The 15,949-nt window shown below is 38.1% G+C and overlaps 1 protein-coding gene across 1 annotated transcript in view; it reads right to left on the bottom strand.

Annotated features, from left to right (window-relative positions):
• LOC110310735 (UDP-glucuronosyltransferase 3A1) overlaps positions 1-15,949 on the bottom strand; it is a 29,469-nt gene that overhangs the window by 6,139 nt on the left and 7,381 nt on the right. The window contains exons 3-4 of the mRNA XM_021183848.2: positions 11,095-11,209; positions 3,047-3,581 (exon numbers count right to left, since the gene is read on the bottom strand). Of these exons, the coding sequence (XP_021039507.1) occupies positions 3,047-3,581; positions 11,095-11,209 (650 nt within the window). The remainder of the gene's footprint in view (positions 1-3,046; positions 3,582-11,094; positions 11,210-15,949) is intronic.

Here is a 15,949-nt window from a genome sequence, read left to right as displayed (position 1 = left end):
AAAAAGAGTAGTTCTATGGCCAGGCAGTAGTCCTGCACACCTTTAATCCCAGCACTTGGGAGGCAGAGGCAAGTGGATTTCTGAGTTCGAGGCCAGCGTGGTCTACAGAGTGAGTTCCAGGACAGTATTGGCTACACAGAGAAACCCTGTCTCAAAAAACAACAAAAAATAAAAATAAAAACAAAACAAAACAAATAAACAAACAAACAAAAAAGAGTAGTTCTATGTTTAAAAACTTGAGATCCCTCCAAATGTTTTTTTTAATATCATTTGCATTATTTTATAAGTAGGCTACAAATACACAATAGAATACACAAGATTCCTTCACCAGCTTCGTTCTCATCTGGTTTTCTTTTTGTCTTTGGTAACAGAGCAATAATAGACTCATAGAATGGGTTGAGAAGTATTGCTCCCTGTACAACTGCCATGGATTTATAGAGGAACTGCCATTGATTTTAAGTGTTTCACCTAATTTGCCAGTTAATCTATGTTATATTAGACTTTCTTGATGAAAGATTTTGTTTGGCTTTTCCAACCTAATGCAATCTCACAAGTTTCAGATTTTCTATCTCTTTCAAGGCCAGTTTTGTCAACAGATACCCATAGGAATTTGACCATTCATGTAGGTCACCTAATTTGATGACACATCATGTTGTGTTCTTCCATTAGAATCTATATTGTTTTAAACACTAATGGGTACTTTTTCACTTTAGGATTTAATTATTTGGTTGTTCTTTCTTATTTATTTTCTCAATGACTCTAGAAGTTTGCCAGCATACTGTTCTCTTTTGTTCTGTTGATTCCAATTCTTTACTATTCATTGTTTCAATAATCTTTGCTGTGATTTTTAAGCCTCTCCTTTCTAAGAGTATGCTATTTAGTTCTATCCTCATTATCTATTTCCATATAGTGAAAGGTTATATTATCAATCTCCATTGCCTTGTGTGTACCAAAAGAGATAATGACAGCCAAAAAGGATGCCCAGAATTGTTTTTATTGCAGTTTATTATCCCAATGTGTTTTGTCCCTTTCTCCTTGATATACAGTATTTTTAAATGTTCCTCTTGATTTTCCCCCTTTGTCTCATTGGCTGTTTTAGAGCATGTTGTCTATTTTTATATATTTTTGATTTCTATATCATCCCACTGTGATATGAAATTTTGCATTAATTCAAGATTTTGAAATTTACTGGGATTGATTTCATCTGACTGTGTTCTAATGCACAAAATCAAGGATATTGTTTTCTGCATTAGAGAAGAATATGTGCCCTGTTCTTACTGGAAAAGATCCTTGAGCTAGAGAGATGGCTCAGTTTCTAAAAGAACTTGGTGTTCCTACAGAGGACCACAGTTAAGTTTCCAGGAACCCACATAGCAGGTCACAGCCCTCTGTAACTCTAGCTCCAGGGAATCTGGTGCCCTCTTCTGGTCTCTTCTGGACCCAGGCTATGTCTCATGCACAGGCATATATGCAGGACAAAAACTCAAGAAATATAAAATGATTTTAAAAATAAATTTAAAGAATACTCTATATATTTCTAATAGTTCTGATTAGCTTACAGTGCTGATGAAGATGATAATGGATATGAATAGTCTTCTCGTTGTATAATGGCAGAATTGAAGTCCTTACTTCTTTAAATTCTTTAATTTTCTTCATATTTTTATTTCATATTTTTGTATATATGGTATATGTCTTACATCATCTCTGTAAATTAACTGTTTCATATATTTTAAATAATGTAATTGTAAAGTTTGATAAACACAAAATTTCCAATAGTTATATATAGTCTTTTATCTTCTGTGAAAGTTTCAGTACAAAGTCTACTTCTTATATCAATGACCACAACTATTTTGCTTCTAACATGATTCTTAAAGAAACATGTGGTCAAATACCCTACAGAGTAAACTCCATACTGCTTTGTCAGGCATCCCTTCAAACCACTTCTCCCCACTTCTCTTTGACAATTATTTCATCTCTCTGTGTGGCAGTATCTGATTCACCTGTCTAGAAGGTGAGGACTCTGTCAATCACATCTAGATCTCTAAATGTAGATGAATCTTCTGCTACTTGAAGATACAGTCAGGAAACCCAGCTGATGACTGTCTCTCTTTCACATCTACATACTGTACCCCTATTCCCCAATTTGAGTTTTCGGAAGATTTTATCCAAAACTCATAGTTGATAACTCCTTCCAGCAATGAAAATATATATATATATATCATTCAGTGATCACTCCCCAAACCCTTCTTCTCACTCAGTGCAAGGAAAAGTAGGGACTCTGGCACCCAGTAGAACCAGAAGAAACCTGTACTCTCTCTGCATTTAGATGAAAATAGGAGAAATATCACCTTCATCATTTCAACATCTCGGCCACCACTGTATAAAAACTCAGGGGGTCATTCCTCCCAGCAAGGGACAGGGAATTATAGAAGATAATTTCTACAAAACAACAATACTATAGTGACAGGTAACAACCAATCAAAATTTATAAGCTCTCTGTACTTTTAATTTTTCAGTGGTAGTGATTTTGAGCCTGCATTGATTATGCAAACTAGATGGCAACTTTAATGGTTTACAATAGCTGAATAAAGTATAAAGGGCTCAATAGACTAGGGACACAGAATAACAGACACAGTTCTTGATGCCACTCCTGCTATCTAGATACATGCCTTCTGAAAGAGGTATATGTTTCATCATGAAAAGTGTGGCTCTGTAACAAATACAAAATGTACAGACATTTGCTGCATTTAATCTGTGTGAGTGTGTGTAATCAAAATTCAATTGGAAATATCAACACTAACTAAAAGAGTCATTCTACCAAAAGAGGGACAAAACCAACTCATACCTCGTACCATATAACCAGGTCTTCAATATCAGCACGGGGCATTCTGACACTGTACTTACACAGCCCTAAAAGTGTAGGCTGCAAATATCTCCCTTACCTTGAGGCACTTCCTTTCAGGACATCTCTGACAAGTGACAGCCTCCACCTGCGTACTGAAGGTCTATGAATGAAATATAAAGTGAGAGCTAATGTGTCACTTACTTGGGATATGGGCTGAACAGGTTTGTCCAGTAAACCTCCCACATAGACTGTGTTGGGAAACAGGGGACGAGCAAAATCCAAGGCAAAGTCAGAGTTGACAAACAACAGCTCAGCTTTCAGTAGAAGGTCAGACAACACTGGTCGAGAGCCTTCCGCAAAATGCTCCTGGACAGTATTGCCATATTGAGAAAAGATGTCCCTTCGCTTCTTGGAGAAATGAAAGAACATCAGAAAGTTCTTCACTCGGCCCCAAAAGTCCATTTGGTCAGTTAGACCAGAACCATACACTGGAGCATAGGACAAGGGGGCGTTTGGTAACCCAAAGTCCATATAGCTAAATTGAAAGGGAAGAAAGGACACAAATTGTTTCCCAAGCTTTTCAACAATCAGGAAAGAACAGATATCCATTGAATCAAGAAGTACTAGGTCAAAGTTCTCCTTTTGTAATAACTCCATGATGTCCTTTCTGCTTAATAAGTGACTGCATAAGTCCCCAAAGTTTTGATGAATCTTTAGTAGGGTGTGATATTTGGACCTGCAATAAATAAATAAATAAATAAATAAATAAATAAATAAATAAATCATAACATATTTTGAGAAGCTTTTTCACACTATTTGGAACGATGTTATGCTTAATTCCTAAAGAATGTTTTCTATGTTTTTATACAATTTAGCATTCAACATTAGATATAGTATCCTCAGTTATGGATATTGGTAAATATTCACTAATGATATTTTTAAGATATGAAAGGATATGAATATAAAAGTTGAACAAATTTCTTATGTATTATTTGAGTCTCAAAACATTTAATATTATTAATATGTTTGTTATATAAAATGCATTTAAATAATAACAATTTAAAAACAGAAAAGAAAATATTCTGCAACTAGACAAATACAAGCCTATAATTACAGCACTCTGGGAATGGAGACAGGAGGATCAAGAGTTTAAGGTAGGCTTAGGATTGTGACTTTGAGGCCAGCAGTACCAGGCTAAATAAAATTGTGACTCACTTAGAGAAAAATGATTTCTAATATATTTTAAGGAAAGAGGCTCTGTAGCCTGACTTTTTTCTTTTATTCTGTTTAAAGATAGAAAATCATTAGTTTTAGTTTCTATGGAAACCATATTGCTTTTCACAAAATATGGTTTTTAATTAAAAGCAAGCAGACACAAAGAAAGTCATTTCCACATTCTTCCATTGCTGATGAGATTGCAAGCTGGTACAACCACTCTGGAAATCAGTTTGGAAGTTCCTCAGAAGATTGGACATAGCTCTACCTGAGGACCCAGCTATACCATTCCTGGTCATATATCCAAAAGATGCTTGAACATGTAATAAGGATACATGCTCCAATATGTTCACAGTATCATTATTTATAATTGCCAGGATCTGGAAAGAATTCAGATGTCCTACATCAGAGGAATGGATACAGAAAATGTGGTACATTTACACAATGGAGTATTACTCAGCTATTAAAATGATGAATTCATGAAATTCTTAAGCAAATGGATAGAACTAAAAAATATCATCCTGAGTGAGGTAACGTGATTGTGATTGCAGGCTGGTCTCCAGTCGAGCTGAAGTCTGAACCCCGATGGTCATAATTCGCCTTCATTACATGGTAGGCGTTCCCTCATGCTCCTGGAATTCCAGCCCCTGCCTAAGTACCACCTCCCACAGCCCCCACAAGAGAAGCATGGTTAGTAGTCACATAAGCAATGGCCCAAGCTTCTGACCTTCAGGCTAAACTCCTCCCCAGTTACCTAGCAACAGTGACGACCATAAAAAGGGGTGCTCAGCCTGCACCTTGCTCTCTTGTTCCTTTGTCCTCTCTCTTCTCTCACTTCTCTCTCCTCTTCCCTTTCTCTTTGTCTTCTTCTTTCCTCTCTTCTCTTCTCTTCTCTTCTCTTGTTTTCTCCTCTCCTCTTCTCTCTCTTTCTCTCTCTTTCTTCCTCCTTTCTACTTTCTCTCTTTCCCCTGCATTTCGACAATAAAGCTCTTAAACCATAGAGTCTCTGTTCTGCTCCTTCAAGTTCCGCTGCGCACTCTGGTCAGTGTTGGGAACTTCTTCCCTCTTCCCTGTCTCCCACAACCCTGGTGGCTTTAGCCAAGTAGATCCAGGGGCAGGGGTCCCCAGGCAGGGCTGCCCCTTGACCACTCCCTGATGAGTGGGATAGAGGAATGCCCACCCAGGGATGAGTGGATAGGGTAGATAGTAGCCTCCCCACACCTGACTGACCAGAGAATAGGGAAACTCTGGCGGGGTGCGGGCATCTTTTTCCTTCCATTCTTCCCCAGGGCCACAGGGCCCCCCCCCTTTTTTATTTTGTTTCCAACACCTGATTGCAAGAGAACACATATGGTATACACTCACTAATAAGTAGAATGAACCCAAAAGCTCCAAATAACCAGGATACAATTCACAGAGCACATGAAGCTCAATAAGAAGGAAGACCAAAGTGCGGATGCTTTGGTCCTTCTCAGAAGTAGAACAAAATACTCACTGGAGCAAATATAGACATAAAGTGTAGAGCCAAAGGAAAGGCCACCCAGAGACTGTCCCACCTGGGTATTCATCCCATATACAGTTACTAAACCCAGACATCATTATGGATGCCAAGAAGTGCATGCTGAAAGGAGCCTGATATGGCTGTCTCCTGAGAGTCCCTGCCAGAGCCTTACAAATACAGAGGCAAATGTTCACAACCAACTATTGAACTGAGTGTCGGGTCCCCAATAGAGGAGTTAGAGAAGGGACTGAAAAAGTCGAATAGGTTTGCAACCCAATAGGAAGAACAACAATATCAACCAACCAGATCCCCCAGAACTCCAAGGGACTAAGCCATCAACAAAGGAGTACACATGGCTCCAGCTGCATATGGAGCAGAGGATGGCCTTGACAGGCATCAATGGGAGGAGAGGTCCTTGGTCTTATGAAGGCTGGATAGATGCTCCAGTATAAGGGAATCGAGGGCAGGGAGATGGCAGTGGGTATGTGGGTGGATGAACACCCTCATAGAAGCAGGGTGAGGGAGGATGTGATAGAATGTTTCTGAGAGGTAGGGAAACTGGGGAAGGAGATAACATTTGAAATGTAAATAAAGAAAATACCCAATTAAAAAGAAAAGAAAAGAAAGTCATTTCCAGGACCCTCCCTCCTACATGGAAATATTTCTTTACTTCTTAGTAATCTTTTCTTATGAGAGAAAGAGAGAGAGAGACACACACACAGAGTCAGAGACACAGAGAAAGAGACACAGAGAGAGACAGAGACACAGAGAAAGAGACACAGAGAGAGACAAAGACAGAGAATTCTAGGTGACCATGTAGCATCAGCCTTCCATCTGAATTACAGCTGTTCAACAAAACCTTCAGCTTTAATCATTCTGGTGTAGGTATTTCTGCTTCCTAAAATGCACCCACTTCCATAAGATTTCCTCTAAGGATTTAATTCCCATTCATCATCAATATGAGTTTGATTTCTTCTGTCTTGGAAGTCATCATTGATTGTAGTAGATCTTGGAGCATCAGTCACCAAATGCAGGTGTATAATGATATTTAACTCATGTTATATAATCAGTTTTTGAGTCATAGTATTGTTCCCCTGGCATTCTGTGTAAACAGCATAAATACAGCTAATAAAGTCCTCACTGATAAAGTTATTTCCTTTAATCCTCTGTATCTTAGCTTGGATGTTTTGTTCCATAAAGAGAACATTCATTCCAATGATAATATTGGAACTAGGCTGAACATGTTTCAGCTTTCTGCCTAAAACTTAAGCAATTAAAAAAACAATATATAAACCTAATGATTTTTGTCTTTTGTATGTGAAACCTAAATATAAACATGTGTGTGTGTGTGTTGTTGTTGTTGTTGTTTTCATTTTTTGATCATGGAATTAGAAAGGAAGCAATGATAGAACACTGGGGGGGGGATATCAAGAGAGATGCAGGTGTCATGAAAGAGAGCTGGGGAGGAAGAGGGCAAGATACCACAAAGAATAATCACACACGCACAAATCAAAACCTATTACTTTGCATGCTAACTTAAAATTTTAATGTAAAATATGTGTGACTGGAAGCTTACTATTAGAATGTCTAACTCTTATTGGCTCAAATTTTCACTGAAGATTGTGATATTGATCCTACTGATGACTCCTATCTGTAGCCCCGTTCCAGATACTCTTTCTCGTCAATGCTTCTCAGACAGATAAGCACCATAGTACAATGCCGCAATGTACCACATCAACATATATCAAAAGACCCACAAGATGTGAGCCCAGAAGCATCTTCACTCCCTTTCATACTCAACTTTAAATCACAGCAGCTGTTCTTTGTCTTCAAGGGTTCATCTGCCAGAGATTTGGGGCTCAATACAACTGTGTAGAGGTAGCAGGACCTTTAAGAGGGCACCTTAGTAGGAGATCATTCAAAGCTGGCCTCCTGTATGGTTAAAGTAGTCCTCATTGGACTTTGAGTTGGTGCCTGTAGTTGGCACTACGGAAACATACTTCTGTTCTTTCTCTGCTCTTTACCCTTCCAGGAACACTTGGTTTCAACATTGTCTATCATGATGCCATCACCCAAGCTGACTGTTGTTGATGCCATGGGCCCAAACTTCCACAACTGTGTGCCAAATAAAATTCTTTTCAGTATAAAGTCACCTAAATTCAGTTATTCTGTCATAATAATAGAGTGTAGGGCAATACAAGGCATAATTCTCTAAAATTATTGCTAGTATTGCATTTTAATTTTTATGTAATAATTGCCAAATGAAATGTAGTATGTGTAGTATATAATTCTTTAAAATAGAAGGTTAAATCCCTTTAAAGGCAATCAATTGTAAAAATTCCAAGAAGTTTCTGTTCACAGCAACTTGACTCTACTGCACTTATAATTTGAACCACCTTTCAAGAGATCAGGCTTGAAAAGAAGACCGTGTGTGTGTGTGTGTGTGTGTGTGTATGTGTGATTGTGTATGTTTGTGTGTGTGTTTTAAATGTGTATAAATAAGTGGGGGTGGGGTGAAATGTGTATAAATAATAACCCAATTTGAACCACCCCTAAAGAGTCCAGGCTTGAAAGAATCCACAATATATATGTTTAAATATGTATAAATAATAACCCAATTAGACAAAGGTGCAATTTGACTCTTCTTTCAATAATATGATAAAAGAAATATGTTTTTAAATGTCTGTGAGTGAGAACACTTTCCATAAAGAATTATCTATAAGTACCACCTTGATTGTTATGTCAAATTTTCAAAACTGGAGAAGAGAGTGAGATCAATGGAATTAACTAAAAGATACATCTGTACATGCCATGCTTGTGGAAGACAAAAAGAGGTTCCGTACACCCCATTTAAGAACTAAGAACTAAGCCTCAGGCTCAGCTGTATCACCTGGTCATTGAAAGGATTTAAACTTACCTGTGGCTATTGGTTGTAAATTCAATGATAACCAAATTGCAATCCGTAGAACCACAGAGGTTAGGTATAGAATAAGGGACAAATAGAGTAAGGGCACCAATAGATCTCCTTAAGGAAAGAAAAATAGAATAGATAGTTCTGTGTGGAAGTGGGAGGCTGGAACAGGATCAAGTCAGGAGGAGAGAGTGATGAGGGAGGGAATACAGAGAGACACAGCTACTATTAAGGAGAATTGAGGGGTATCATGTGAACCTAATACAGTACACTCTTTCTAATATATATATATACATATATATATGTATATATATGTTATGTGTGTGTGTGTGTGTGTGTGTGTAATCTAATTAAACTTGCCAAATAATGTGTTAGACGGAGTACTGACTGGCCATCTCTTTTCACACAATGAGCTTCCAGTACCATAACTGCGTTACATCTAAATGATTTGTTAGCCAAAGGGGTCCCATGGAAATTCCCAAACAGTCCAGGCAGTTGCCAAAACTATAGGATGCTCTCCACAAACTGACAGCAAGGCTCCACTGCTGAAGAAAGCACCTACACAACTCACTGAACATGGAGAAATTGATCTGTTGACGATACAGAGTCTATACAGAGTTCAAGCATTTTTGGTGCCAAAATATACACTACACACTACCAAATGAGAAATGTAAACATGAGCCAGCCACAAATCCATTGATTTACAATGTTGTCCTGCCTGCAAAATATGCTAGGAAAATTGTAGTACATAGCTTGTGTGAGTAACCAACCAATAACTGACTTTAGTCCCACTCCACTAGATAAAACCCATATACAGCACTGTTTGGATGACAAAGAGTAGGTGACTCTTTTTTAAGGGGTGACTATATATCCCAGAGACCTAAGGTAAGCCCAATACTATTGGTCTAAAAAAAAAAAGCAAAACAAAAGCAGCAGTATTTTGACTCCTGATGACATTCTGCTATACTCATAGATCTAGATCGTCACCTTGCTCATTCATTATAAGAAAGCTTCCTCTTGCAGCAGATAGGAACAGACCCACAGCCAGGGACTATGCAGCACTTAGCCCAGAATGGAAAGTTTGCATCAAAACTCTCCATTCTTTCAGGGCTCAGGGAACACTGAAGAAGAGGAAGCAGAGTGTAAGAACCAAAGGGTATGCAGAACAACAAGAAATCAAAGCCATCTAAACATAAGCAAAACTCATATGAACTCAGAGAGACTGAGGCAGCATGGACAGGGTCTGCATCAGGTCATATGTATACATACATACATACATACATACACACACACACATATATATACATATATATATACATATATACATACATATATACATATATATACACATATATATTTATATGTACACATATACGTATATATGTTAGTCTCGTACTTTTATGGGATTTCTGAGTGTGAAAGCTTTTGAATCTTGTGCATTTTCTTAGGCTCTTTTCCTTTTGGTTGTTTATCTTATCCAATTCTGATGTAATAGTTTTGGTTTTATCTTATTATATTTTATTTTGTTATATTTTATTATTATCCCTGAGAAACCTGTTTGTGTTTTAATGAGATACAGAAAGGTACTATATCTAGTAGGGAGGTATTGGAAGAAGCAGAAGGAGGGGAAACTGTAATCAGAATATATTATGTGAGAAAAAAAATTTACTTTCAATAAAAGGGAAGATAAAAAGAAAGCTTTTCGGGAAGTTTAATAGGAAAAAAACAAAGAATAACACACTCATGTACATGGGAGTTGAAAGTGGACATTTCTGGTTTCTCTATCAACTCAGTTGTGTGACATGATGTTTTCCTTGAAGCAGTTCTGTAAGAGCATGTTTTGCTGAAGCAGACATATGAGAGGGCATGCAATGCTTTGCTGGAGCAGACACTTGAGAGGGCGCATGATGCTTAGAAAGAATATAAATATAACCCCACAGACATGCGAGGATGCTCTTGTGTTGGTTCACTCAGCAATGCTTTGCTGGTTTTCTCTGATCTCCACTTGTCATAACTTCATAGAGAGAAACATGCCAAAGAACATCTCATCTCTGCTGCCTGCCACCTCCTAGGACTCATGCTGATTCCTCAGAGCCTCGAGGTTTCTTGTGGGTCAAGCTGCTGCTACTGATTTGTGTCTGGAATTGCTCCAAAGAACTACTTCTATTAACCATCTTTCTTCCCTATATTTGGTGACTGGGCTAGGAGAGAGGTTGAAGCGTCTATGAATTCTTATTAAAGTAGGTTTTGCAGGCATTACCTCTATTAGTGAATTTACATAAGAAGGTGACAAAGTACATTGAAGAAGGTGGCTCTCCTTTCCCTGAGTTGAGAACTTGAAGTGACAGTACTGGCACAGATGACAGAAAACTTGTTGGCAAGTAACTTATAATAATAAGGCCTAAAGGCACAGTTCCCATGTTCTAGAGAATTACTCCAGCCCATTGTTTATCTAGCTATGAGTCAAATACCATGCACAATCCAAACATATCCATCCCTAGATCCATCAGCTCACCAAGTCATCCTTTCCCTTAAGCTCACTCAAAGCATCATGCATCCAACCTCTACCAATTTGTAAGTTAGATTAGCAATACTTTGGTTCAAAGAATTAGAACAAATTACCTTCCATAAGCATATTCTTCTATAAGCCGATGCCATCTATTATCAAGTGTCTTTTGCTGATCTTCAGGTAGACGCCAACTAATAACCTGGTATGATGAGTTTTCCTTTCTAAAATCTAAGAAAACATGAACTGAGTAAAATCTAAATTTATCACAATATACCACACATTACTATTATGATAAATATAGTTAATTCAATTAATGTCTCCTCTTTGTGGAAATTTGATTTTTGTTTTTAAGTGGACTTGTATTTCTTTTAATCTACTCTATTCTGTATTCTCATCATATTTATTGATACTTTACAATAATTCAAAAATTTTTAAACAGTCTACATAATGAAATATTCTAATAATGCCTTTCATGTAAAGACATTGCTACCATTTTTTTTCACTTTACAGGTAAAAAAAACACAGAAGTAAACATTCTAAAAGTATGTAATTCATCAACCTTGTGACCTTAGTGAGTTAGAGTTTTTCGTTAATTACAAGTCAGTTTGATTGCAGTTCTCTGTGTTTCAAAGAAATATTAAAATGAAATATGTGAAGTGCTGTTATGCTTATTTGCCTTTTAACTGATATTCATTTCATGATGGTGGTTGGTTTGTTTGTTGTTTGTTTGTTTTGTGATAGTCATATTCTATCTTTTGATTGACTTTCAACTCACAAACCTACTTCTTGAAGGTTCCAAGAAGCACTTGGATTACAAGTACGTGCCAATACGAAGAGGTTTTACCTTTGTTTGTTTGTTCGTTTGTTTGTTTGTTTGTGTAAATACATAAGTTCTACCTTCAGTCAAGATGCTAAGTCAAAAAGAAAAATGAAAGGAAGGAAGGGAGGAAGGAAGGAAGGAAGGAAGGAAGGAAGGAAGGAAGGGAGGGAGGGAGGGAGGGAGGGAGGGAGGAAGGAAGTCTGCCATAACCCAGCTGGTCAGTCTGGCTCTTCCTTTATTACACATTCACAATGAACAATATGAGTCCACTATGAAATTTCACTTCTGACAATTTCAAGCTATATATGTCATCTTACATTAGAAAAAAATAAAAACAACTCAATTCATCCTCTCTTGATATTGATGAGAATTTCAAGTCAAAATAAGTAGGCCAAAACCAGAATCCTCGAGTGATCCTAACGAGAGAGTTTCAATCATTTGCGTTTGAAGACAGACTATAGGGTTGGGAACCTCCTTTCGTTGTTCATGGCTCATGTGACACAGTCCCAACCTAACTTGGTGTCTCAGACTCAGTCATAATTGGAGATTCTAGCACCAACTGTGGCTGACTCACCTCAGTGGAAAGCCTCTAATATGCTCATCTGCCAGGCAGTGTTCATAATAAACTGTTAGGATGGATTTCCTACACAACACAATATACAGGTGAATAAATCCAATTGTATGTTTATGCCCACACAACACAGACATCAATCACTGAGAATTCTGGAAAAATGTCCTTTCTATCCCTATTGATTACATGTCTGCATATTTTTTAATGCTATTAAAATGTTCCATGGGAGGGAAAAAACTCTCAAAATTTCCATGAATGTGGCAATTCTTTTTGGTGATGTTGGTTGGGTCTCTCTGGGGAAAGTTGTAAATATAAGAAACTTAGAAAGACACCCACTATTGTCAATGGAAATAAACCAACAACCAAAAATAGATTAGGAGAGAGGTGGGGGACAGCTAAACAAAACTGAAGATTATACAGGAGACATGTGGAAATCCACTAGTTTAGAAGCTAATTTTAAAAGAAGAAAAGAAAATCTCTAAGGGCCACTGAGATGGCTCAGCAGATTAAGGTACTCACTNCCAAGGCTGGTGGCCTGAGTTTGATCCCTGGGATTCAGATACTGGAAACTCCTGCAGGCTGTCCCTTGATCTCCACACATAAGCATGCACACACACATACACACAGTCAGTAAACAAATTTACTGTCAAAACCAATCATAAAACACCTTTTTAATTGTTTAAATAGAGGTGTCATGCATACTTGGATAATGCTGATCTCAGAAGTCAAGAGCAATCAAACAAAAAGCCCCAGTGCTAGCATGGGACACATTCCTAGGAGTTGTTGATCTGGANGCCAATGAAGCCCTCAAGAAAGCATAGGCTGCTGCCATTGCTCTTGATTGCCCAGCAGAACTAGATCACATAGCTGAGGTCACCACAGACTTTGGTTACAAANGCAGAGCAAACTCAAACTGGAACTGAACATGGAGCTTCCTCCCTTCTGACTGAAAGGTGCTACACAGGACACTAGGGGGCAAAATTCATCAATACTTTTACATAGATGATGGGCCTCCTATGTTACAATAGTGACCAACAGGGAAAACATGCCCAGTGTTATAAAGGTGATCTTCTATCTTCTGACTGGATTTAAAGCCTGTTGNACAGGGGGGAAAAACAGTACCAAGCACTGTAAATTTCTTCAAAAGCCTATGNCTAGGAGGGCCATATTTTGTTTGGAAGAAATTGCTACTTTCTTTAACTAAATGGATATGTTTTTTAACCCACCTTATACATACTTTTGTTTATACCAATGGATTATAAGTTTTGCTCTCAGCCATTAGAGAATTTCTTTGTGTAGCCAACTGCAATAAACGCAGAGAACCATGTCTGATTGACATTATAAAAACATCGAGTGCCTGGCTCTATCTACACTCTCTCAGGGGATCAGGGAACACAGCAGAAGAGAGGAGGAAAATCAGATGGAGCTGGTTGGAGGGAAAATGGGTCGCAAAACACAATCTTCTGAACATGCAATGGCTGTGACCTCATTACAGCTGTGATTGCCTACACTGGACCTGACTGCCAGACAGGATAAGGAATGGCTCATGCAATTCTGCCCTTCTTGGGAAACTACTGCAGACGGTCCATGGATACTGAGGGGGGCGGGGGGCAGTCATTGTCATCAGTGGTTTGACCACTAGTGAGCTTCCTAAACTCCAATGGATAGTCCTATTCCCAGGCCTGTGCAAGTTGTTACATTAGTTAAATACAGTTGTTTATATCTCTATCGCTCTATCTTTGTCTGTCTCTGTCTCTTCCTCTCTCTCTCTCTCTCTCTCTCTCTCTCTCTCTCTCTCTCTCTCTCTCACACACACACACACACACACAAACACACAGAGACACACACATAGACACATGCACACACTAATACAGACTTGGCAGATAATTGCAAAAAGGAAGGGAAATAGTCAAGAGGTAGAGAGGATAGAGTAATAAGTGTGGCAGTGTGATCAGAATGCATTATACATGTGGATGAAATTGTACAGAAAGACCTACAGAAAGACCTAGCTACGACCCTAGAGAAAAACATTTTAGACAGAGGTATATAGATGAGAGAGAGAGAGTGTGTGTGTGTGTGTGTGTGTGCGTGTGCATGTGTGTGTGTGTGTGTATGTATACAAAACATTCATAGTGGATTTCTTTTTTACTCAGAAAACATCTCTCAGTTTTATTTTTCTAAAGGCTGAGAAAATTAATAAAACAAATGTGATACATCAGTATATCTGGAATAGTATGTCTATAACCATTGGTTAATTTACTTAATCCTATAGTTTTCGGAAGCTTGCTTACTTGGGGCTTGTTAGGGGAAGGTACAATTGGGGATTAGCCCCAAAGCCCCTAGAGTACTGATCAGTGTTCTGCCCTGACCACTCCGACTCACTTTAATCAGTGAAATTCTTAGTGATGTTTATATCTATTAGTTCTCCAAAGTATAAGCCCAGAATGGGGATACAGGCCTTTAACACTGGCACTCAGAGGCAGACAGGCAAGTGGATATCTTTGAGTTCCAGGCCAACCTGGATTAAATAGCAAGCTACCTAACAGACTCTTGTCTTTAAAAAAAATTCCTAAAATAAACACAAGCTTTTATCAGCATGTAGTAAGTTGTTAGGCTTGCTACTCAATCAGTTGTTTGGCAGAACACAAACAGATCATGCCTGGATGGAAACCTGGTCTCTGGAGCCTCCCAGCAATTCATTTATCTTCTCATACCACTCCCAGGTTGTGGATTATTTTTTAACAACACAAAACTATACATAGCCTGAACTCTATCTATAAGAAACTAAATAAGTTAACCATGACCATGTACACAATAGGATATGACTAAGAAATACCAAGAACTATTCACAAACATGAATGAATGTTTACATAATAACAAAAAGACCATCTAATTATTTATCCCATTCATGCAAAGTCCAGTAGATACAAACTAACATAGTAATATTATATGTTGACCACCAATAAATGCAGTTTATTATTTAAAGAAAATAAACCCAGTAAAATACTTTGCAAAAGGAAATAATAGACAGGTCTGCTTTGCATTTTACATGACTAAAACCCAAACTAGAAACACTGTCTGTGTGAAATGTTCTTCACACATTGTTCATTAGGAGGCACAGGACACTTGGTACCCATTGGACTTAGTTTTCAGAATCCACGTCATGGAGGAAGTATTCAGATCCACTCAGGCAATCATCCTGAGTGAGAAGAATGAATTCAGGTTTTAGGAAGGAAAAGACAGCTGGCAGGAATTTGCAGGCTAAACCAGCAAGGACAGAGTGATACATGAGAGAACATATTGCTCTGTGTGAGAAAGTCTGGAAATGAGATTTCCTAGAACAGGTCAGTCCAAACTGCCCATTTCGTGGTGAGCTACAGAAACAGTCAAGTGGAATGATATCCAGAGTGTACACATGACCCCTCTCTATGCCCTTATCCTTGATTAAGTTATTGATATTTTCAACACAGAAGAATGCCAGGAGATACTTCACATTGTAATTGTGACTTCTTCTTCTTCTTCTTCTTCTTCTTCTTCTTCTTCTTCTTCTTCTTCTTCTTCTTCTTCTTCTTCTTCT

This window comes from Mus caroli, chromosome 15 (assembly GCF_900094665.2).
Source record: "Mus caroli chromosome 15, CAROLI_EIJ_v1.1, whole genome shotgun sequence".
NCBI lineage: Eukaryota > Metazoa > Chordata > Mammalia > Rodentia > Muridae > Mus > Mus caroli.
Note: the sequence above shows the minus strand (reverse complement) of the source record. Positions and strands in the feature narration are given on the sequence as shown.